The sequence below is a fragment of the Papilio machaon genome, chromosome 11, assembly GCF_912999745.1.
Source record: "Papilio machaon chromosome 11, ilPapMach1.1, whole genome shotgun sequence".
NCBI lineage: Eukaryota > Metazoa > Arthropoda > Insecta > Lepidoptera > Papilionidae > Papilio > Papilio machaon.
This window is the reverse complement of record NC_059996.1, coordinates 3,475,961-3,501,849: the sequence shown is the minus strand read 5'-3', so window position 1 is coordinate 3,501,849 and position 25,889 is coordinate 3,475,961. Positions and strand designations below refer to the sequence as shown.

General features: G+C 34.0%; 2 protein-coding genes across 5 annotated transcripts; one reads left to right on the top strand and one right to left on the bottom strand.

The window, feature by feature from the left end:
- Positions 1 to 32: 32 nt before the first annotated feature.
- On the bottom strand, positions 33 to 1,123 carry LOC106713663 (ATP synthase subunit s, mitochondrial). The gene is made up of 4 exons (XM_014506508.2): positions 994 to 1,123; positions 621 to 915; positions 292 to 555; positions 33 to 66 (listed from the first exon to the last, which is right to left on the bottom strand). Exons 1-4 carry the CDS (start codon positions 1,003 to 1,005, stop codon positions 41 to 43), a joined length of 597 nt encoding a protein of 198 aa, XP_014361994.1. The 5' UTR covers positions 1,006 to 1,123; the 3' UTR covers positions 33 to 40.
- A 492-nt stretch (positions 1,124 to 1,615) lies between these two features.
- LOC106714177 (cytosolic purine 5'-nucleotidase) lies at positions 1,616 to 25,411 on the top strand. 4 transcript variants are annotated; one of them, XM_014507155.2, is made up of 13 exons: positions 1,616 to 1,819; positions 1,957 to 2,165; positions 14,105 to 14,178; positions 14,666 to 14,783; positions 15,200 to 15,295; positions 15,668 to 15,814; positions 15,909 to 16,185; positions 20,871 to 21,045; positions 21,320 to 21,542; positions 23,282 to 23,429; positions 24,057 to 24,211; positions 24,664 to 24,757; positions 25,144 to 25,410. In XM_014507155.2, exons 2-13 carry the CDS (start codon positions 1,993 to 1,995, stop codon positions 25,261 to 25,263), a joined length of 1,800 nt encoding a protein of 599 aa, XP_014362641.2. In that variant the 5' UTR covers positions 1,616 to 1,819; positions 1,957 to 1,992; the 3' UTR covers positions 25,264 to 25,410. The 4 variants fall into 4 exon arrangements, with proteins under 4 accessions (XP_014362641.2, XP_014362634.2, XP_014362648.2 ...); XM_014507162.2 differs by lacking the exons at positions 1,616 to 1,819; positions 1,957 to 2,165 and adding exons at positions 7,029 to 7,143; positions 8,041 to 8,243; XM_014507170.2 differs by lacking the exons at positions 1,616 to 1,819; positions 1,957 to 2,165 and adding exons at positions 7,102 to 7,118; positions 8,041 to 8,243.
- Positions 25,412 to 25,889: the final 478 nt, after the last annotated feature.

Genomic DNA, 25,889 nt, shown 5'->3' with positions numbered 1-25,889 from the left:
TATTACATGTTAATGTTTGTTTTATTGTTTTCGGGGCCTCTTAAGTTTTCACACTTTCCACTTGTCCTGAAATGTAAAATATGCAAACAATCACTGGTCACTTTATAAATATTATAGCAATTGCTGTATTAATAAAAATGAGATTCGGTCAAATTTACTATTTGTATCCTCATAAAATAATATGATATCAATGTCGAAGGGTCTTTCATATAGAGCTTAACTTTGATCCAAATTCTTGTTCATTAAGATAATACAGATTTATTAATAAAATAAATATAATAGAGACGTTACCTCTTATTTCACACTTTGGTAATCCTGAACCCAAATATTGTTTGCATTCAGCCAGATTTTCAACACTAGCTAGATCAAATAATACAAGAGTTTTAAGATTTTTTAATACAATCATTTCCTTCAAGCCCAGGTCAGTAACATTTACACATTTAGATACTTGTACATGTGATAACACATCTTTGCCATACTCCAGTCCTTTAAGAGCTCTGTCATCAATATATTTATTGTTGTGTAAAATAATTTTCTTTAACATTGTGCATCCATCTGAAACAAAAAATTATAGTTAAAGTATTTTTAAATAATTTACATCACATTTTCGAAATATTTACCTAGATGGGAAAATCCATAATGTGATATTGAAGAATCGGAGCCGTCAATTTCCAACAACTTCTGGCTTTTCAGTTCCTCTGGGGGCAATAAGTTGTAGTCTGTTTGCTTCTTACCATCTGCCCATGTTACTTTACCACCGTTTCTTAACACCCATTCAGCACAAGCTCGATCCGGGCCCACCGTTTTTATGCGGTTCGTATCTGGTTTATTAAACATCATATTTACATACTCCCAGAAAGACCTTGTTTGACCTTTCTGAGGTAAAAATACTTTTCGAGTAAGAGAACCCAGGCGCTGAAATTGAAAAACATAGTGTAAATTGAAAAGAATACCTAACGAAAAAGAATTATTAATGTTATTATTATTACATACGCATTGTTGCATGATAGAACACTAAAATATTAATTTTATCTGAAGTTGCGAAAATTAAATACTGCGTAGGAACCAGTAAATAAAGGATACGCGACGAACTATCACTTTCCCTTTCCTTTCTGGCCAGGTGACAGTGTTGCCAGATAGTTTTCTCAGGATCCCACACAAGTCCACAATGAAATCTCCCAAAAAAATAGAATTTTATTAGAAAAATCACCGCCAACACTTTGTTTACTAAAATCAAATTACTTTTACTGCTCCTTGCCTATGTTCTTTCGTAGATTTTTATATAGCTGTCATAATACCTAAACCCCTTCAGTAATTCGACTGCAACCGGTTATTATTTATAAGTACCAATTCTGCCAAGTCTATTTTCCCTCTCAAAAATATTGTCCTTCGTCATATTTCTCTCAGGAGCACAAAGAGTCCCTAAATATAAGGGAATTTTCTAAATCTGGCATTAGTGCCGGGGTAAAAGTGAAACTACATGGGCGCCCTCCCTTACCGTCAATGTCAATGTCATAAGTGTGTCAATACTTTTCTGTCTGTGTCCCTAATCCATTATACTTTTCCACCATTTTCATATTTCCACAAAAGAATTTACTTAGCGTTTACTTTGTGCGTATCGAGAGCGAGGCAGTCGTAGTTTAATCATATTGCGACTTGTTTTATCTTTATTATAAATATATAATTATCTGTTCAACAGATAGCGAAAAATACTGAAATACAATCCAGTTCAATTTTAGCTCAAACACCTACAACAAGTAGTGTTTAACGTACAAAATATTTGTTTAAGCAATATTACAAATGTACAACAATTGTATTGGTAAGATATTTTTGCTATTGAATTATTAACGTTATTCCTAAAATTAGAACAAAAATGTACATTTTGTAATTCAAACGTTTACACGTTTGTCATTTTGAGATGTGATCACAGTCTAAAGCGCTGTTTTTTTTTTTCAGATACGGCATTTTAAGGATAGTAATAGTGAATAGTGCATGTATAGATTCTTAGGTCTGCAACGAAGCCAAAGAAAAAATAATTTAAGTAAAACATTTCTTAGAGTTTGTAGTCAAATTCACAGTGAAATGGAAATCGCAAAGGATTCTTTAATAGGTCAAGACAAAAATCAAATTTTTTCAAAGAAATACTACAGGAGAGTTGAGCACAGGTGAATCTTTTTTAACCTTTTTGACATAGCTAATGCAAGATGAGATTTGAAAATAAATATACAGTTCAACCTGGATAAGTGAGTAACCTCCATACAGGAGAATCATTGTCTGGTTTCAATAGATATCCTCCAAAAGAGAGAAACTCGGGTTAGAGAGAAACCTCTAAAATAAAAAATCCAGTCTTTTGGACTCTCAATTATCCAGGTTCAACTGTATTAGATAGACAATTTTGACATTGTGTTAAATATATGAGTTTCCATAAAATATTATTTAACATTGAAATGTAGTAAAAATTACGGAAATGTGTATGGAAATTACAGTAAATTAGTTGTATGGACTAATGAAACAAAATAATGGCTTTTTAGTCAGTTACAGGGTTGATTTGGTTATGGAGTATATGTTTAGGGTTTATAAGTTATGTATATTTCATATTATAGGCATATGTTTTAGGATTTTTAGGGGCTTTAGACCATTTTTGGGAAGTGTTGATATGGCAGTGGATTTTAGCAAATTATAATAATAATATTAAAATGAAATTTAGTAATTTTTACATTAATATAATAGTTAATTCTGTTTAAAATTCTTATTACAATATTAATGAATTACTTTCTATTACAAGTAATTTATTGTGGTGGCACAAATCCTATTTAGTCAGACTTATTTATTTTACATTTGCATTAAATTTAATATATTGTACGGTTATTAGAAACCTTTTTAATTCATCTATAATTGTTTATAATGATTTCAACATTATATAATTAATGAAAAACGAAGGTTGACTTAGATACGTTTTTGATATAGAAAACTTGGACTGGTTGGTGTGGAGTTAAACATCTCACTTCAAGATATTAGCAGATATCATACTCAATATGCAAATTGGTGTCCGATGAAACAGAAGTCTTCCTTAAAATGTCCTGTCCATTGCCGGTACTTCATGTTTCGTATTTTTAGGATATTCGTTCTTGTCCTTTAAAGGATACAATATTTAATATAACATTGGTTAAAATTTTTAATTATAAATAAGAAATAATATAGAGAGGAAACATTTTATTGATTTTGCTAATCTTTTACCTTTATGAATAACGAATTATTTGCTATATGTAGCCACTGAACTGTAGGAAGTAACTATAAAATAATATACTTTTAAATTTCCCATACATACATAACATACTTTTTAATTTTGTAGAAATTGCTAGATAAAGTGAAGAAAAATTGTACACTTTAGACTATTGTACAATTGCTACATAATGTGAAAAAAAAATTTCCAAAAATATTACGAAATTACAAATTATAGCGTAATGTTTCTTAGTTAAGTTAGAGATTTTTTTTTTTTTATTGTAAAAATACGGTAGAATAGTAGATATAGTGCATATAACGAGAATAAAAGATGCCCACCTGCCTGACCTCGATCACGGCGCTAGTTACAACTTTACCGAATGTATTTACGTCTCATTTATATTTAAACTTTTCCGTAAGGAAAACAACAAGACATAGTATCGTAAGCATTGCCATATATTTGTCGTTTTGCTCTTTGCGTTTTTCTTAAGATTACGTGTTACGCGTTACGCAAATTTTCCGAAAAATATTCACAATATAGTACAAACAAGATACAGGGTGTCTTTACACTAGTTGTTTTTGGAATAAAACATGCATACTTATTATGTATTATTATATATAATTAATAAAGCGGCGCGGCGTATTCAACATTTAAAACATATCCGTAGGTTTCGTGGGAGAAAACTCACGTCTACATTATAAACTTGCCAATGTGCTGTGATATTATGTCGTTTTGTACGGTATTGTATTATTCTCTGAAACCGAGTTCCTGTTGATGTGATGGCTAGTTAATATTGACGTGGTTATCTTCCCTTTGACGTTATACATTTAATAATTTGTTATCAGACAGTACACAATAAATATATTTATTAAGCTTATCGAAATACATGTACGCAAGCTATCGCTATTTGAACTCAAACATATAACTTTCCACGTCTTTATATTTGACTTTAGTTCTCGTGTAAATCAGTAAAAGAGTTTCATATTTGCATCAGTATGTAATTTAACCGAAAAATTAATCTGCTTTCATATTAATTTTGTTTTAATGATAACACCATTATATTTAGTTATATATACGACGTTATGGACGGGTCAATGGGTTATCGATACGCCGAGGTCGGTGTGTAACCACTGACATGGATTGCGTGCATTTTTGTCAAATTAGCGTTAGTACCATCTCTGAGTTTGATCAGGACGGTTATAATTGTCTCTTTGCTTTTCTAACAATTATTTTAAAATGCCCGATGCGTTCGAAAGTGCTTATCCCCTATCGCCACCTTTGAATCCCAATGATATACGCGCACGCGCAAACTCGTCGTCCAAACGTAAGCCGGTTGTGACGTTCTTGGCTGGCGATGAAGCCGTAGAGATTCCCGACAAGTCGATAGTCGGTGTCGACAAGCCGTTATCGAAGAGTGACAGGAGCGAGCTAGAGTTGGACAGCTTTGCGGAGTCCCTAACTACGATGCAGAGTACGTGGTTCGATAAGAGAGATCTTGCGCACAGGTGAGCGATTGCGACATTCACTTGTTTACGGTTACTAAGCGCCGATAAAAATTAGCTTCAAGGTTAAATAACATGTATTGTGATGTTGTCATTCGAGAATTATTTTTTCGTACACAACTCAAATATAATACTAATTGAAATTATTGAAATTAAATTTAACAGCTTTCTAGCTAAGTGTCCATTTCGTAATATGACTGTAAACAGACGGGATTCGATATTTACATTAGATTTTAATATTATAATTGATATACGCTTTAGAATGGAGATTGTATGTGGCCAAGAAGTGTAGGTATGTTTAGATGGATTTATGGTGTAACTTGAACCGGTGAAATTAAGAATGAGTATAAAAACAGTAAGTGAAAGTTGTGTCAGTGATAAAAAATGTAGAGTTAAAGGTTAACGTGGTACGGACGCGGACGTTTTTATATAAACATCTACATGGTAAATAATTGTAAAATATAATGTCATAAATCTAGTAGTTGTACTTCCTTTGTTTACAACTTTGTATAGCAAAAGACTGATGAAGATTGAATGAGATTTATTAAACAAACTATGCTTATCAGTACAAAAGTAACCGTGTCACTTCCCTTCTTAGAATAATATTACTAAGTACTCGTAGAGTGATTGCTGATTCAATGTTGCTGATATAAATTATTACAAACAAATGAATTAAATTTTAAGTCCTCATTTCATAGAAGTTGTACTTATATTATAAAATGAAATTGGTTTACGCGTATTGCTGTAAAAGTTAATAATTACATCTTACTAATATTATAAATGCGAATGTTTAGATGGATGGATGGAAGGATGGATGGATGGATATTTGTTTGAAGGTCTCCCAAACGGCTCAACAGATCTTGATCAAATTTGGCACAGATGTAGAAAATAGTTTGGAGGAAAATATAGGCGACTTATTTAGTATTTTTTTTTAGCGCGGGCGACAGCTAGTATATTGCTCAAATCTATGTGTAGTCCCTTTGCTATTTATTATTATAGCGGCCATCATCAGGCTATCTTGGGTTTATAATGACACTGAAATATCAGAAAAATCTGGGAACGAAAAGTGGGTCTAATTTGTTACAAGATATATGTATATACAGTCGAACCAGGATAAACGAGAATCTTCTATAAACGAAAGTCATTATCCGGTTCCGACGGATGACCTCCGTAAGCGAGAATTTTGGGTTATTTCGACTTTAACAAAATATTGGACAATATAGAAAAAGAACCGTAACATTTCTAGTTAGAACAGGCTTTAAAATTAAAAAAAATATCAGTGGTTTCTAAACCAATTAAAGGAACGATTGTAAGAACATTCCGGATCTTCTTACCTTAAACTAACCCTAATTTATGAATGATCCCATTAAAATTTTAACTATTTTTGACATATGATTGTGACTTTCCAGGTGTTTGTAAATATCTGGGTTATTAAGCGTTAGACAAAAGGCTGCAAAGCAAAATAGACCGCTATTGACGCTACGACACGACCTATTTCTTATTTCAGATTCTAAACATTTTCCAAAAGAAGGGAATGCCTCTATTACGTAGATTTTATGTAGAAATATTGTTTATAGGTAACTTAATAATTCAGACAGGACATCTGTTGAGTAGATTGTAGACTATAAAATAATCTAACTAATAAATAAACGTGATAACAATGAGACTAGATTGTGTTCACACTGCCGACGCGGCGATCGAATGAATCAGCTGTTTGCAGTCATTCGTTGGTCGTGGGCTCGTGGGGGAAGTATAAGCGTGGATTTCCAATGGCGTTAAATTATGTCGTGATAAGTTTGCGTTACAAAGTCTTTCAATGTGTCGACCGTTCGCGTTGTCATTTTAAAAGTTGTCACACATTTTGTCTTTCAACATGTCGCTGGAAATGCAAGAAACAAGATGTTTACAACTTAGTATGCACTACTGTGCGTATTTACTTCTGACATATTCGATAATATGTTTGACATTTTACGGTAGAGATAAAAGTCAAACATTGTCATAATACCATCTAAGCGTGGGTATAGGAAAATCTAACAAGAAAGTTCTTGTACAACACCAATAGTGCAAACGCCAATGATGACAAAATATTTGTCAAACGTGTCGCTTGTAAATGTGCAATTCATTAGTCCACACAGAGATACGACCATATATCGAGATTTCAATTAAAATGACGGGGATGGGATGACAATATGTTGAGTATGTTCAGTAATCCACAGTATACCGATATTTCAAATGTAACGCAGTGAAAGCCCACTGTAAGCGAATCGTGAACGGCATCGGCATGCGATGCGGCGAGTGTGCTCAGTCAACGCGGCCGCGTCTTACCGTCACGACCTGTCTACGTCAGTGCTCGTGCAATCTATGACAATCTAGATAACAGTAACCAAGCACACGTAAATTGACTTCCGTAAAAACTGTGTTAGTGTACCCTCCTAACATTGTTGTTATAAAATCTGAATACATTATGACTACGATGTAAAGGTGTTCCCTTTAAATTTCGTGGCATACAATTTGATTGCTGACTTAATCGTGACATTGAAGTGCATTTTATGTTCAATGTTTATTTGGAACATATGTTTGAAATTTTTGTGTTTGAATTCCTCTCGATTGACAAACGCGCATTGTTATTGTGATTCATGATTTAACAATAATATGCTTGTTCATTACAACTGCGCATTGTTAATATTGTTATCGTAAATTAATTTTATTACAATAGCAAGAAATAAGGATAAATTCAAAACTAACTCTTTTACAAATTATTTGATTAAAAAAACGTGTCCTATTAGATATTAGAGAATACAGAAAACTCGTACTATTATTTGATTTAGTATGCACTAAAGCTAGACACAAATGCTTAATAAAATGAAGCACATTAGCGGTAGTCTAGGGAAATATCGATCAGTGAGTTTCCTGGCAGCGTTCCCTCAGCCGCTAGCCCTCTTGCATCTCCCTATTCAATTTCGATATCATATACCTACGTTATGTGTAGGCTAGATATAATAAACTTAGCAAATATATATCACTTTCATTTATAGTATAGTAATTAATGCATTCAGAGTGATTTGGTTACTTAATACTAAAGCTGCACTGAGTACTCTTTAGTGCTTATTTGTCTCTGAGGGGCAGTAACAAAGGATAACGCGTTCAGCTTATCTTATATTCAAATAAAGTTATGCGTATTTTAGAGTGGTATTTTTAATCTTGTCACTGTCAAGGATATCCACCAAAATGTTTCGCACGATTTAGCAAGTTGTATGTTTATATCACAGGCGTTCGACACAAAAATTTCTTACATTGAATTCTGTTTACTTGTAGTGTTAATGACATTCCAGTAAACGTTAAGTTAGTGAATGTTAGAGAATAAATAAAATTGAAACTTTAAATAACATTTATGTGAGTAAGTGTACCATGAAATATCAAGAGGCAATGGCTAATGGAAAAGCTGAACTCTCTGAATATACCTTGTTAAATGGATCTTCTTATGGCAAAGGGGATAGATATACCGCAGCACCGAATGAGTAAGTTGTTTGATATGTAGTTATTAGCCAAAAAACTCCAACATTAATTATTATGTTGGATCCGATTCACAGATAATTACCTCGATGATGTAAAGTTGGATTTTCCCGACCCAGTCCTAGGTTCGAATTACAAACGGAATAATAATAATAATAAATCTTTATTGTACATTTTACACATCTGTTTCATTATAACCTTGGCTCCTTTACTAGGTTTCCCTATATTAAAGGAGCCAATGACTTCCCTTACATGTTAAAAGTATGTACAATTTTTATTACGAAATGAAAATGATAAACGTTTCATCTACATCAGTTTTGTGACAAATGAAGTGAGCATTGTCCTTTTTTCAGGAGTAAAAGAAACCTATAATGGCGTCACTCTAATAAATCGTTAGGCAACTGAAAAAGTATTTAAATAATTATAAAGAAAAGTTGTTTTGATGCTGTAAATAATTGCAGGAATGTCTTTTATTTATAGAAGGTAAAAGTTTCTGTATCGTCACGTGAACTTATTTTGGGAATGACTGGAGAACTGTTGCTCGAGGTAAATTGCATTCGCTTGGCATATATTTGGCGAAGTAAAGCATCGTTGTGCTGTCAAATATTGTCATTGCCATCGGCGCCAAGGTTTATATCTGGATAACCACCTGACAAAACTTACTCTCACGTTGCATGTTTACAATCGTTAGCAATATTAAATCACTACATCGTGAAATACGCGACGAGAATAAAATGTTTACAAACATAACTCTCAGTACATTTATACGTTTCGATTCTTTGTTGCAAGATCGGTAAATGTGATGTTGAAATAATAAAAGACAAATGACTCATGTTTGATAAAACCTGAGATGTATTGTTTTGCGTTTAATTGTTACAAAGCTTAATGTTAAATATTAATCATAACAAATATTTTTGTCACATCAGCATTTCGTATATCATTTAAATTTTTAACAGGTTAATCATGTTATAGGTGATGTTAACGGCATAACTAGAGCGTTTGCATACAATTTAAACCAACGTGCAAGTATCATTTATTACCGTTTGTTGCATAATACTTTTTGTTTAGTTGTTCTTCGTTATATTGCTATTAGCTAGTTAAATAAGAAGTAATTTTCCTGAAGTTACATAACATTGGATAAATAATGGCTGATTTTCTATGTTTTTTTTTTCACAAAAGGAATCCGGCAGCAAGTAAGTTCTATAGTGTACTGGAAAAGATTACGAAAAAATCAATTTGCTATATCTGCACTACGGGTGGACTATAAGATGTTTTGTTTCAATTTAATTGATGTTGTGGTTTAATTGATGCTTATCAAGTCGTGATTTTTATATTTTTGCGCATAGCAGTGTTGAATCAAATCTTTTAAAATGCAATGGAACATTTGCTTAAAGGAAATGTTCGCAGTTTCTCTTTACCAACGACACTACGGATACTTTAACGATGTAAAGAGGTCGAGTGCGGCTCGGCTCGTGTTGATTTACATAATTTTCTATTTCATTTCGTAGTCGTCCGCGTTCTCATTATCGTCACACGTCTTGACGTAATCGTTATCTAAATTCGAAGGCAATGGAAACTTATTCAAGTCAAATTAACACGTCAAATTGTGTTGCGTGTTTGGAAGCGTTTACGGTAACTTCGTGCTATTTTTAGAGTGTAGTTTAATTTTCTAACCGCGTTGTTTTGTAACCAAATCCATGTACTATAATTAAAAACCGCAAAGTATTGATGTCTTACCGCATATCAAGGTATCACGGAATATTACGTCTCAAATAATTATTTCAGCATTTCATTCTTTTTTAATAATAGCGGATAAAAAACGGTTTAAAATTGAATGATCCTTTTATTCTAATTAATCATTCTTGTTCTGTCTACTTTTGTATTATATGCAAAAATTACTATGTCCTAATAACTATTTTTTAGTTCATAATTCCCTATAGTTCTCCTAAGGAGCAACATCAGGTATCCTGTTTGTAACCTAACGGTTTCGGATTCGATTCTCATTTTAAGACAAGATGGCGAAGATCACACGCTATATAATCATACTTGCATTATTATCCATTGCTTCTATTTTACCACCAAGTTATACCGGATCTGATAACAAGACGTTTGTTTTGTGAGTACTCGTGATAGTACTTAAGTGATTGACTCATTGTCCAGAATAAGTGACAATCTCCGGTCGTATTCTAGGAAATTGCGGTGACCGAATTGATAGGGGTCACATCACTAGCTTCTATACCGACACTGTTGTTAATATTTGCTTACGTTTTCCATATAAGATCCTCTCATATATTTAAATTTTGTCTTTATAAAGATCCCAATATGTTAGTAGTTTTCGGTGTCCTATCAATTTTACTATTGATACCTTTTTCCACTTCATGGATATAGAAATTCTTTAGTAAATAAAGTATGAAATGTATGATATATGCATGACGAAGAAACAGATTTGGATGTAGCCAGTCCACGTAAACTTCTATTTCAATAAATGTGATATGTTGAAAAAAGCGATGACGTAGGCGATTCGAATTTGAACAGCCGCTGAATGGTGAAGTGCGTTTTGATAAATGTTTCATATTAAATCCTGTTATATATGTTTATTAAAAGTAAAAGAGCATTTAAATGCCAACATTATTTAAAAATAAAACGAAGTGCTTACATTTTATTATTTGCCAGTGCATCTGGTGTTTAGACTTTTTTAAATAGATATTGGAACGAAGTTCCTTATCGCGGGTTGTGAAAGGGGGCTAGACGGAAAAAATTCTTACGAAAAGTTGTCACGACACTTTTTGCTATAGTAAGTATGTTAACGACGAATGAGCGCTACTTCACCATGGCAACGACGTGACAATATGTAACGAAAATTCATAGAAATAAAATGTACTTCTTGTGAAGACTTAAGTTTTTTATTCATAGAATAAACATTGGTTCCTTCACTAATTAATCGAAAGGAACTTCGTTCCATCCGGGTGTCCCTTGACACCTCTCAAGTTTTTTTAATAGGAAAATCGCCTTTGTAATGAAAACTGAAATATACATATAGAATTAAAGAAGGTAAAACATGCAACCAACCAGCATGTTTATACTAATGTATATAAAAGTAAAAACGATGAACCAAGGAAGTGTCAAATTTAATTTTCTGCCTTTCCAGTAAAAAGGTTTGAGTGTAGGGGAATTTTGATTGTCGAGAGGTAGGTTTTAAAGGGAGGTTACCTTACTTCTACAATTTTCTTTTATTTTCTTTTTCTTTTTTTTAATTTTATTTTCGTCTTAGCATTTCCATTATGTATAGGTAATCCTTTTGATAGCATTGTTAATTAATTATGTTTTATCGTCTTATTTTCTCATTATCATCAAAGGACGCGCTCACATTAAGGGGATGCCTTGAACTAAAATTGTGGAAAAGCTAACGATATTTTGCTGTTGATTTATATTTTGTGTTTATTTATGAACCTGAGTCTGCTGTTTGATTTACACTTCAGTCGAGGTCATTGTATGTAACAATTAATTATATATAATACTAGCTGTCGCCCGCGACTCAGTCCGCGCGCAGTTAGAAAAAAAAATGAAAAATAGATGTTGGCCGATTCTCAAACCTACTGAATATGCTCACAAAATTTCATGAGAATCGGTCAAGCCGTTTCGGAGGAGTACGGTGACGAAAACTGTGACACGAGAATTTTATATATTAGATGATGTATTTGCGAAGCTAAGTAATGAAAAACCAATTTAAATTTTTTTTTGTCTGTCTGTTCGCAAGGTCGCTTTGTTCCGGGTAATCTTTGGAACTGCTGGTCCGATTTTGACGGGACTTGAACGGGAAGCTAGCTGATCCACGTGGGCATGTTATAGGGTATTTTTTGAATTCTGTGCAGACGAAGTCGGGGGCGATCGCTAGTTGCAATATAAATTATAATAGTCTGAGAAATTCATGTTGATGATTTTATGTTTTAATTTGAAGCATATTTTGTTTGTGTTGGTTTTAAAAAAAAAGGACGACATTAGCAACACAGTAAATAATTAGTGTAGGTTAATTTCTTCTCTTCGTTAAAGCATGGTGCAAGCTTAACCCATACAATGTTTTAATCTAAACACTTACCTTCTCAGCAGTGGTTTAGTTCTCAGTAATAGATTTCTTCTAGCTTGCTTATACATTGTTCGAGATAAACATTGTTATCCCCATCCGGTTTATACAGAACAATAATACACTGAGGCTGAGAGGTATAGCAGGCTGTAGACTTTATAAGCCCTAATTGCATTTAAAATTTGTTTTTATTTTGCAATTTAAATGTGTTAATATCAATTATATCTCGACAAATCCACGTCGAGCCAAGAAACCAATTAGGTAATATAAAAAAACTTACATGTAATTTTTTTTTAATTTCTTTAATTTTCTTTGATCCCCATTGCAATCAAGCCTTATATTAGAGTTATGAGTATAAATAATAAGAAATGTTGTTTACTTGAACTAGCGGACGAAGAGATTCCCGTGGGATACCTCGAGGTTTAGTTACTCAGCGGCAAACAATCCTACGTCAACCATAAAAAAATAAAGTTAGCAAGACGTGAAATGTTCTTACAGGCCGTAAATTTAAATCCTTAGTGAGCGAGATGTTTCGAAAAAAAATAAGGTTACTTTTTTCAAAGCATTGACGAAAGCGGGCTCTTGAATGTACGCTGGCATAAGATTCATAGACTTGACCTGAAACAAAAACATCTTGACCCACAATCGGAAGTGGTCACGAGTATTATTCTGGATTTACTATACAGTTGTTTACGTACTTGTATGATAAAATTACTAGAATAATAATTGGATTTATCTTATACTAGCTGTTGCCTGCGACTCCGTCCGCGAAGATTGAAAAAAACTTAATTACTAGCCAATATGTTCTTCCAGACTATGTTCTACATCTGTGCCAAATTTCATCAAGTTCCGTTGAGCCGTTCTGGATATAAGTTCTAATAAACATACATCCTTCCATTCGCCTTTATAATATTAGTAAAAGTATGAGCCGCCTACGCGTTTGTTAAATCTGGTTTTGTCCAATAGATAAATTAATGTATGTTAAGTTATTCGCATAATACTTTGTACGAAGTCGTGGGAGTAGAAATATATTGATGAATAATTAATTGTATAAGTCGAAGTATATCCGTGGGATGTAATTTCAACTGGTTTCTTGTATTTACTATGTATGTATTAATACGGTCTATATTTGTATAATTAGTCTAAAAATTTGCTACCTTATCTTATCTATATATATAAAAGAAAGTTGTGTTAGTTACACCATTTATAACTCAAGAACGGCTGAATCGATTTGACTGAAAATTGGTGGGCAGGTAGCTTAGAACCAGGAAAAGGACATAGGATAATTTTTACCCCTTTTTCTATTTTTTTTAATTCCGCGCGGACGGAGTCGCGGGTAAAATCTAGTGGTATATAAAAAAAGGAAAGTAATACACGTATTGTGTATTACTTTCTTTTTTTTACCATGAGTAGGATTTTCCGGTTAACATTTTTTACCGGCACAAGATACTCGTAAAAGTATAAGAAAAGGAATAAAACTTGAATAAAAATAAAGTTTAAAAATTCATTGCCTACTTTAAGGTGAATATACACTAGAGCATTTTATCAAGCATTTCTATGTAATGTAACGTTTTAACGAATTATATGATACAGGTAACAGCATAGTTTCCAAAGCACGTCTGGTTCGTGAAAGGGTGATACATAACAACATATCATATCATATCATAGAGCGGCTCGTTGTTTTGTTACAAGTAAATGCTCTAGTCTATACTCACCTTTAAGAAAACAGATAAACGTTAAATTTCATACGTGTCAGCCATTAATCTGTCTTTCATTTTGTTTCAGAATCTTCGTCAACAGATCACTGCATTTGGAAAATGTGAAATTTTATGGTTTTGATATGGACTATACATTGGCCGGTGAGTTATTTGATATATTATTACTATCACTTATATCTTAACATACATTGACAAAGTAGTTTGAAAATAATTTGAATTTCAATGTAATGTGACATCTCGAAGTGAGGGGAAAATCAAACTTAGAGATCTGTTACATACAGATTTATCTGTAAATTTGACCTTGAAATTAAACTTCCAAATCACGTATCTATTGTTATTCTATATTTTTTTTAGAGACTGACAATGGAAAACTAAGGTCATGTGTGTTAAAAACAATTTTTAAATATGACTAGCTGTCGCCCGCGACTCCGTCCGCGCGGAATTAAAAAAAAACCTAATGAGTAGCCTATGTGTTTTTCCAGACTATATTCTACATCTATGCCTAATTTCAGCAAGATCTGTTGAGCCGATCTGGAGATACCTTCAAACAATCATCCATCCATCCATTTAAACATTCGTATTTATAATTATTAGTAAGATTGTAATTGTAATGGTTCTTTGTTTACAGAATACAAATCGCCACAATATGAAACTCTAGGTTTTAATTTAACTAAAGAGAGATTAGTTAACTTGGGATACCCAAGTGAGATTCTGGAATTCGAATATGATCCTTCTTTTCCTGTTAGGTGAGTTAATTGTAACTATCATTTATGCTACCTTGATTTTAATTTAGTTTCGTCTCTAAAAATAATTCTTTTGAGCCTACAAATATTTATAAAGATAACTTAATACTTGTTTATTTTGTTGAAAAAAATCATTTACTTACTTCATTTTTTATTAATAAAATGGCATCAAATTACTTAGTTTTAATGAAATATATTTTCAGAAATATTAATCTCATGAAATTAGTTATAATCTGTGTGGGAACAAAAGTGCTGTGATAATTTAAGGTTTAAATTTAAGTATAGTTTAAATGTAATAATACACAACTATCCTTCTTTGCAAGTCTTTATTAATATATTCTTTTAATATTACACGTTAACACGTATTTTTTTAAATAATACTAATATTATACTAATAAGTAATACTACATTATTTGCAGAGGTCTATGGTTCGACACGTTGTATGGCAACCTATTAAAAGTAGACGCTTATGGTAACATTCTGGTCTGTGTGCATGGATTTGAATTCTTGAAGCAGTAAGTGTTGTGATTTTTTTATTTTTAAGCCCCACAGATATAGTCGTAAGTGCCTATTTCCACTAAGCTGTTTCCCGCTCGCGGTATAAGTGTTGCTGCACCAGTGGAAGCACTCATAACTAAATCAAAGCGGCCAGCAGCTGTTCATAGTGTAAATTAATAATCTTAAGTAACTAGTATTCTATTTACAGATTTATAGTACACTTAACAAGTTTATAATAAATGTTTTTTTTTTCACTTTCTTATCATATTGGTTTAATGCCAGAATTTAAAAAACTTATTTAAAGTATTGGTTTTTTGGCTTTTTATTGAACTGTGAAAAATTCCTCCTTTTTATTTTGCAGTATTTTTTAAAATTCTATTGTTTTTCAGTTCCCAAGTATACGAGTTATATCCAAATAAATTCTTAACCCTCGACGAATCGAGAGTGTATGTACTGAACACATTGTTCAATTTGCCAGAGACGTATTTAATAGCGTGCTTAATTGATTTCTTCACAAACTCGCCACAGTATACAAGGTATGATTTATTTTATTTAAATAATACAAAAATTTATTTATGACTGAATGTCTTAAAGTATAGTAACTTACATTTATGAACTTTTTGTATTTAGAGAGAAGACCGGTGTAAGATGTGGGGATTTGGCGATGTCTTTCAAATCTATATTCCAAGACGTGAGGAGCGCGGTTGACTATGTTCACATACATGGAGACCTCAAGTCAAAGACCATCGAGAATCTGGACCTCTACTTGAAAAAGGACGAACGTCTTCCAACCTTCCTATCCAGGATTACAGAGAGTGGAGCCAAGGTGTTCCTGCTAACAAACAGCGACTACAACTTCACAGACAAGATCATGAACTACTTGTTCGATTTCCCGCATGGAGTACAAGTGAGTTTGTATTTTTTACACCTGAACTAAATCTTGTTAATCTTGCTTTTTTGTTCTTTCTACAGGTCCTTAATTTAATAACTATGATAATAACGTACCTTCAATCATCATCCCCAAAGTAACACCTAATACAATTTAGAATGTTACATATCGGGTTTTAATTTTCGCGTTTAAATTTTCTCGAATACCTCCCTGTATTTAGTTTAGTAATTTTAGGAGCTTTCTAAATGTAGACCTGATCATAAGATAGTTGGATAGTAACTTATATATATATGTATAAAAGAAAGTCGTGTTGTTACACTATTTATAACTCGAGATCGGTCGAACTGATTTAGCTGAAAATTGAAGAGAAAGTAGCGAAAGTACCGCGCGGACGGAGTCGCGGGTAAAAGCTAGTATGCAATAAACTGGTTTAGATTTTATGAAGTCTTCAAGGTTTGCGTGACATGACAAATATAATTGAAAGTTTACGTCGGTGACGTGCGTCAACGGGACATAACATCGTAATTGTCCGAGATGGGGCAATAAACAAGTCTGGAAAATTGTGCCGTAAAATTATTTGTTAACTTTGTTAGGGTTACGATATATATTTGTTGTGTAAAATGTTTGTTAAATTACACATATCTTAATTATTCAATAAAACTATTGAGAAATGGATTTCTTAATCGTTTAAATGGATTGATGAGCAAATGAAATACTATTTTTCAAATATTTTAACCCATTGAGTGCCAGATACGAGATATCTCGTAGTAAGCGTGTGTATCAAAAATGCCAGCTACGAGATATCTCGTAGTGCGTGCTGCAATTTTAGATTAATTACAAATGGCCATTTCAGTTAAAAATATTTTAAAAAGGTGAATGAAAAATTTATACAGAGTAACAAAACGTGTTAATTTTCAATTTTTGTTATAAACAAGAACTAGATTTACTATTAGACTATTAGATTTTTACATAAAATTTTATACATATATAATGTATGAATTAAAAATTTATATAGTGTAAAAAACATTAATTATCAGTTTTTAGTATAAAAATTATAACTTAGACGATTAGATTATAATACCTATATTCATATATATGAATTTATTACCAAAAAAAAAATTATTATTGTTGCTGAATATGGTAAACTCTAAAACGCAAAGTGCTGGCTTCTCGATGCACTGTGGACAAAACCTAGTCTCCTTTCGTTTTTTTTTCCTTTGTGCACATTCGACATGGGTTTGTAGGCATTCCTTTTTTTCTGTGGGCGGAAGATGTCCTAAATAATGAAATGCATTACAGACCCTGCTTTCTCTTGCATTGCTGACGTCACCAAGTAAATGCATAATAACTGATTCTAAAACTAAACTAAACTAACTAAATTAAATTATCTTCATCCTTTTATTCCTTCGATTAATTTGGTTGTGAAACATGTGTGCATTATGCAGGAACATTTCCAAGTAATGTAGTTTTTTTATAAGAGAAGGGGGCAAACTAGCAGCGGGAACACCAAGGTGTGTCATATGGTGTACATCGAGGCCCATGGACATTTGCAATACCAGAGGAACTGCAGATGCGTTGCCGGCCTTTGAGATGGTGAAGTCGCTTCTTGAAGGACCCTAAGTCGTAGCGGTTTAGAAATACCGCCGAGGACAGACCATTCCACAACGCGGCAGTACGCGCAAACCGCACGGTTGTAGATTGCCAGCCATCGAGATGGTGTGGATGGCACTCAGCGGTCTGTCGTGTCGTCCGATGACAGAACTCGGCGGCAGAAATTGTTCCAAACAATTCTTCCGAGCACTCCCCGTGGTAGATGCGGTAGAAAATGCAGAGGGAACTAACGTCTCTCCGCGACGCCAGAGTGTCGAGCCGATCAGTCTCTGTCGTTGACTCGATTCGAATCGCTCTCTATTGTATGCGGTCAAATGGAAGAAGCTGGTACTGGGCTGATACTCCAACCCAGAGATGCGAGCAGTATTCCATGTGGGGCCGAACTTGCGCCTTATACAACTGAAGGCGATGGCCCGGTAGGAAATACTGCTTCGCTCTGCCGAGCACACCCAGTTTGTAGTTTATCTTTCCATTTGTTGACCATACTGGATCCTGATCTGAGCAACTTAGAGTCAAGGAGTGATTCAGTTTCTTTTTGACTAAATTTTCTGGATTTCCCTTTCGGTCTAATCTTAGTGAGCCGCATACATATTTTTTTTATATATGAAACAGTCACCTGAATTCGCCGAAATAGCGACGCGACCATTGCCCATGAACATCCGCAAATGCAGATGCGTTGCCTACCTTTTATCAATGGAGAAGGGGACGCACAGAAAAGGGACATTTCCCCTTCCTATGCGTCCCCTCTGCCGCCCAATCCACTTCCCCTTCTCGTACTTTCCTAATAAGAAAAGAATGTCAAGGGTAGAAGGACTAAAATTAGGCCTTCAGCACCACACTCATCAGGAGAAACGCGGAATTATTTCCACTTCACGCCTCCCTTCTGTCTGCAATATTGTAACGGCATTTACTGCAATTTTTATTGAAAAAAGAGCACTACGAGATAACTCGTAAGTGGCAACCAGCACAGGAATTTTATTCAGTGACGCCAGCTACGAGTTATCTCGTAGTGTTATTTTTCAATAAAAATTACTGTAAATGCTATTACAATATTGTATTAGTAACTTATACATATATATATTTTGTAAAATTTCATGTATTCTTCAAAATAAAACCTTGGCACCCAGGGCAAGACGCTCTAAATATGTCTGGCAGTCAATGGGTTAATTGGTAAAGATGTTAGAGCTGTGCAGGAATGGAGAACTATTGGCACACTACACAATATTTAGGGTACATCACTGATTACAAAAATTATTAGTTATGCACTAGGAAAAAAACTGTGAAGTGAACGAACAGGGGAATAATAAATATATAATGTTTCCAATAATCACAAGTAAATTTGTTTGAAAGCGCTTTTATGAAATCATTAAACATTTCTTTAGAAGCACGATGATACGTAAAAGTTTGATATTCCTGGAGCAGTGGTAATCTACGGTTTTCTCGCAGAAATAAAATTAATCCACTTAAGATTATATTGCTTTATTTGAATTATTTCTTTGACGTTCTAAGGTCGTTTTAAGCGTCATACATACATGTTTGAATTGGAAAATGAAAGTTGCAACCTTCAATTTTTATTGCAATCTCCAATAGAATTGATACTATGTGGATATAGAGACGTTTTATATTATGATCTTTCTATATATAATTCTGCAAGTACCTTAAAAATGCCGCTCTGTCGTGATCACCAAAAAAGGTTAATCTACTGCTCATACAATGCGGGTTATCATTCTAATATTATAAATGCGAATGTTTAGATGGACGGATGTTTTTTTGAAGGTATCTCCGGAACAGCTCAACGGATCTTGACGAAATTTGGCACAGATGTAGAACATAATCTAGAACAAAACATAGGCTACTTATTATGTATCTTTTTAATTCCGCGCGGACGGAGTCGCGGGTGACAGCTAGTAGTATATATTTCTAATTACGTAGATAAAAACCAATTAAAGTAACTTACTAAATGAACTGATTAATATAAACTTCAAACTTAGTAATGTATTTATCTTGTTTATAAAGATATTTGCAATTATTTATGCATTAAGGCTACTATTGAATTGCATAATTTTCAAGTTAGAGCAGGTTTGGAATGGCAACTGGCAAAAATTGTTTGTATCCGTCACCGGTAAATCGTGTACGTCGCCTGTTTGTGAATTGTCCCGGTAAATCATTAAAGTGTCCACAAATTCCATATCGAACGAATTTATTTACATAGTAACGTGATAATTTCAACAAATTGTAAACGATATTGACTGGAGTAATACTTTTATTGACACTTTTTATCCCTCATATTCTTTTTGAAAAGATAGAGACAGCAATTTGCGTCAATACATGTGAAACTACAGTCGAAACTTACAGTAATAAAGACCAGTGAAATGTTACCTTTATAAATTGAGGTTAATATAACGTGTAAGATTTTTTTCGATATACAAATGCCGAGTTTGTTATTTATCGGGGCAAATTACAAACGGACGGTGTATATGATTTGCCGCCGACATGCGTTAAAACAGAAAGTGGATTTTGGTATGTGTTTTGTTAGGAACCGGTTTGACCACAAATGCTTGCTTATTTATAATTTATTCATATCACCCGAATTCTGATACTATGTGAAGATAGTTTTTTTTCAATCTTATAATCAAGTCATTATAAGATAAGAAGTCACCTTATAAAGTTGACTTCACCAATTACAAGAGTCAATAGTGATATAATATGATAATAATTTTATTAATTCATGATAATTATTGATAGAATATGTTAATTAATATATTTGATGGTCAATGGAATGTTTAATAAATTGTAATTAATTGCATAATTATTAATCACTAGCTGTCGCCCGCGACTCCGTCCGCTCGGAATTAAAAAAACTTAATAAGTAGCCTATTTTCCAAACTATGTCTTACCTATAATATACCAATATCGATACCTTCAAACAAACATCCATCCATCCATCTAAAAGAGATCTTTGGTCTAGTTTCAGTTTTTGTCCCAAATAACCGATGATAACATCAAAATGTCGGATAACATTCATCGTAGTAACAGAAATCGTATTAATACTATAGTAAGTTTAAAAATTAAATTTAAAAATGTTCGTGCAGGCGACTGACCCTCACAGGAACTGGAGGACGTATTTCGACTGGATTGTGGTGGACGCGAAGAAGCCTCTGTTCTTCGGCGAAGGCACCACACTGCGTCAGGTGGACACGCGGACCGGCGCCCTCAAGATGGGCTATCACGTTGGTCCGCTGCACGAGGGTCTCGTCTACTCCGGAGGTAATCACATAGCTAAAATTGACACTAATATAAAAAGGGACATGGCAACCTCTTTTATACCAGATTTTTGGTTATTTCTTGTAAAAAATATTTTCATCTCTGTCACTCTCTTGAGAGAAATAGAGATAAGGAATCGTTTTTATTACGACGGTGGCAACTCATTTATATGGTTCAAGATACAGCAGCAGAGACAAAGTCTATATTGTGAATGTTTATGTAAGTTTAGCCGTTTTTCTAGGTAATTAGGTTTTTTTAATAATTGCTTATATTTAAGGTTCATGTGACGTCTTCACTGAGCTGATCGGAGCTAAAGGCAAAGACGTGCTGTACATCGGTGACCATATTTTCGGCGACATCCTGAAATCGAAGAAGATCGGCGGCTGGCGCACCTTCCTCATAGTACCAGAGCTGGTGCAGGAGTTACACGTGTGGACTGACAAGTGCCAGCTGTTCGCGCAGCTCCAGAACTTGGATGTGCAGCTGGGAGATATGTACAAGTAAGTCATAGCTTGTTACTGTGCAGTTAAGTTGGTACAGCTACGAGAGAGATCTGATCGTTTGTGGAGCATTGTCTCTGTCGCACAGTGCTCCTAATAGTTGGGGGTATTTTACCTCATCTTTACTATTAATGAATAGCCTTCAACTATTACTGAATAAAATAAGCCATACTATAAATAAAAGTAAATTTCAGCTACTTCTTTAACTTACTTTGAAGTACCTTTATATTTTACAAAATTTAAAAAAAAATACACATTCTTTACATTTGAATCGTAACATAGCAGAAATTAGAACCTTCAAACAACCTCTTCACACCTCGTAATAGCAAGTAACAAACATTAGTTCTGACCTTTAACATCGTTTAGGTTACAATAAACAATTAGAACAAACAAAAAAGTCAAATCTTGTATGTATCCATGCAATATATATAGTTAAGTTTATGTATTCGAATCATTTTCAAACATAAGTTAAATAGGAAAATTCCTATATTTGGTCAAAGGAAGATTTCCACCTGTCTAATGTTGTTTTATACAACATATTTCGAACTTTAGTGTTAATTATCATACATTGACGTACTATGATTAAATTAGAAGCATTTTAATACATACCCTCAAAAAAACTATTTCGTTAACTATATAAATTACTAGCGACTCAGTCAGACTCAAGCGGCGCGGAATTAAAAAAAATCTTAATTAGTAGCTTATGTGTTCTTCCAGACTATGTTCTACAACTGTGCCAAATTTCATCAAGATCTGTTAAGCGGTCCTGGAGATACATTCAAACATTCACATTTATAATATTAGTAAGATTCGTAAAATATATTGAATGTCCATATTAGATAAATAAATTTAACTCGAGTACTTAAATGGACATCAATCGTACTCGTTATAATAAATATTGTCAGTGCGTGAACTTAGAGCCTTTGTTTGATTTATATCGCGCCAGCATCGAGATTCAATCAATTTTACTTGTCTTTACACTTGTACTGTTTGTTTGGTAATAATAAACGATATATTTTGCCATTAGAGACTTGGATGGCCATAATTGATATTTCTATTGCTTATGTTTTCTTCCAAACCATGCCATATTTCAGCGTGATTTGTTTTGCGGTTCTGGAGATGCCTTCTAACAAACATCCATCCATCCTTCTATTTAAATGTTAGTCATCATCAACCTGCCCTTATCCCTATGGGGGGTCGGCACAGTATGTACTACTCCTCCATACATCTCTATCAGCCGTCATATCTGAATTTACCCCCTTCTTACGCATATCCTCTTTCACACAATCCATCCATGCTTTCTTTGGTCTTCCTCTACCTTTATAGCCATCCACATTCAATCTCATTAATTTTTTGTTTAAATGATTATCATCCCTCCGCATAACATGTCCAAACCACGCTAACCTTCTGCTCCTCAATTTCTCGATAACTGGCGCTACTTTCAAACTTCCTCTGATATACACATTCTTAACTTTATCTTTTCTTGTCACACCACACATCCATCTTAGTAAAAATCTTCCATTTAAATATTAGTAGGATTGCAAATTAAACGTTTTTTTATCCATATAACCCTCTGAAAATGCAACTCATTTCCTTACAAAAGATTGTAGCGCCATGCTGCAGTTTTGATAAATAATTTCCTTTGTTATTTTCAATAGGAATTTAAAGATGAGAATGTTTTCGTTTGAGTGTTTAACAATGGAAACACATGTATAACATGTTTATGATCTGACCTCCAGAGACCTGGACTCGAGCACAAAGGAAAAGCCGGACATATCTAAGTTGCGCAGCTCGATACGTGACGTCACACACAAGATGGACCTCGCGTACGGCATGCTCGGCTCACTATTCCGCTCCGGATCTAGGCAGACCTTCTTCTCTTCACAGGTAAAATTGTTACTATCGTTTGAATCGTTATGTTATATTTACTAAATTGCTATTAAAAGACATTAAAGAAAAGAAGAATCGAATTAAACTTCTTTGTATGGTCGAGCCGTTTAGGCTATAGGTGTAAGAAGTATTTATTTATTTAAATAATAAAATAGAAAACTTTTCGTGAATGAAATACAATTAAGTCGTTCGGAAAGTCATTTTGGTATTTCTCGACTTAGGATTCGTGTATTTTCTAAGTTGCACCACGTCCTGGAAGGTCGGTTGGAGTTGATAAAGGCATTATTAAATATAGAAAAAAACATAGAAAATAGAAATAAAAACGAAATGACTTTCCGAACGATAATATTTATAACGGACACATATTTCCTGAACAAATATCCTCTTTTCAATTGTTCAATACAGGAAGTATCCGACTCGAAGGATCTAAATCAGGGATTCCCAAAGTGGTCGATATCGAACTTAAAGCATTGCTAATTCTCACTCTGTCTTCTATTGACCTAAGTCAGAATGAATAATAATAATTGATCTTAAAATTAGGTAATTTGGCCATGGGGGGTCTGTGGAAAAGGGGGTCACTTGTCCAAATGCTTGTGTTTAATTGTGTACTGTTGTGTGATACAGGTGGTGAGGTACGCGGACCTGTACGCGGCCTCGTTCCTCAACTTGATGTATTATCCGTTCTGCTACATGTTCCGTGCGCCCGCCATGCTCATGCCACATGAGAGTACAGTCGCTCATGAGCAGCGCTTCACCGTCGACACACCCACCATTGACCGGTAACTGACACTCATGATCCTTAAGTGGTCATTAACTCCTCTCATCATCACCTCACTATACGTCCCCACTGAAGGGCTCGGAGTCTACCCTAAATTAGGGGTGATTAGGCACGACAGTTGACATTTGAAATTCAATGATATGTGTGAAGTCAACCCGCACTTGGTTGTGGTTGACTATGACCTAGTCACCCCTAACTTGGACTAGGCTCCGAACCCCTCAGTGGGGACGTACAGTGAGCTGATGATGATGTGCAGGTTGCATCACCTTTTTCCTTCACCGTAAGAACGTCGGATGTACATATGTAAGTCTAAAATGGAAAAACACATTGGTACATGGTGGGATTCGAACCCAGGAACTGCAGATTGCAAGTCAAGTGCTTAACCCCTGAGCCACTAATGTTCGACTCCGATTAAGCTACGGCTAAAAGTCTAACAGTATTATTTTCAAACAGATCTAGACATCCGAGCGCCCAGCGACCATACCCAGTGCTGGCGGAGGAGTTGTCTGAAGATAATGATACCACCAATGACGTTATCGATATTAAGGTAAGGTAGTTCATCATTTTATAAAAAAAAAGTAAAAGAGAAAATTGATTCCATTAAGAATTCAACAGTAAATAGGTTTTTATTTTATTTTTATCATGACTTTGGTTCTTATGAATATGTCAGTTCCATAGAAAATAACTTACAATATGATTACAAAGACATGTACATGAAAATAACAAAAAAAAACAAGTAATGATAAGAGAAAGTATTTACAATTTTATTAGGTCTTTAATAACATTGAGTCTTGACAAATTGTGCTTTTTTAATTCTCTTCTCTCATCCTCCTTCACCAGTAAATAGATTGTTGGAGATTTATTTACTGAAAAGGAAGTTATGATGTTGAGATAATAAGATTCAATGTACTTTCCGTTGTATTTTTATTTCAGACGCAAGCATCAGTGCCACATGTGAGGCCGGAGACCCCACGGCAATTGACCCACACACACGATGATGACTGCTCCGATGATGAGGACGTTGCCAAGAACAACACCAACAAGGATGTCTAGACAACACCGCGGCAACACCGGCATAACACCGGGACATCGCACAGGGCGCATAAGGCTGTGGAAAGTGGCGTTATGATAGTTCCAAATGTATACCTAAATTTTGTAAACATTGAATTCATATCGCATATTTCGTGATAAGATTTACATTCTAAAATATTTAATAACAGTTCTCTATATAAAACAATATATATGTTCTTTTCCAAAGGTGGCAATTAACTCGTTAATCCGTTAATTAACGAAGTTAACATTTTACTTAACGGATTAACTTTTAAGTTAACTTCAAATCGTGTTAACGCTTTTGTTAACTTCTGTTAAACTCAACTTCCGTTAATTTAATCCGTTAATCTTTACATTAGGAACTTGGAGACGTGTTGTCTTTTTGTTTAAATAATGCTCCACGCCACGCTCGTAAGTTCTGTTACGTTCGGCGACTGTAGGTTCGAAAACACTTTACTGCATTCATACTTTTACACTTTGTCTTTTAATTGAGATGCAAATGCCACTATCTGACTCCTGGTTTAATTGCAATCAAAATAATCAAGTGTGAAAAGATCGAATTAATGTGTTATATAATGTATAGTGAAATTAATATTCGAAACAAGTGTCGCCACAAAAAGTGAAATAGT

Bases quoted from the DNA above. Each gene is read 5' to 3' on its own strand.
- LOC106713663 (XM_014506508.2), bottom strand. The intron at 556-620 runs GTAAATATTTCG...TTTTTGTTTCAG, and splicing joins TTATGGATTTTCCCATCTAG to ATGGATGCACAATGTTAAAG. The intron at 67-291 runs GTAACGTCTCTA...TTTACATTTCAG, and splicing joins ACCAAAGTGTGAAATAAGAG to GACAAGTGGAAAGTGTGAAA.
- LOC106714177 (XM_014507148.2), top strand. From the start codon at position 4,460: ATGCCCGATGCGTTCGAAAGTGCTTATCCCCTATCGCCACCTTTGAAT. The intron at 16,186-20,870 runs GTGAGTTTGTAT...ATGTTCGTGCAG, and splicing joins ATTTCCCGCATGGAGTACAA to GCGACTGACCCTCACAGGAA. The intron at 24,212-24,663 runs GTAACTGACACT...ATTTTCAAACAG, and splicing joins GACACACCCACCATTGACCG to ATCTAGACATCCGAGCGCCC.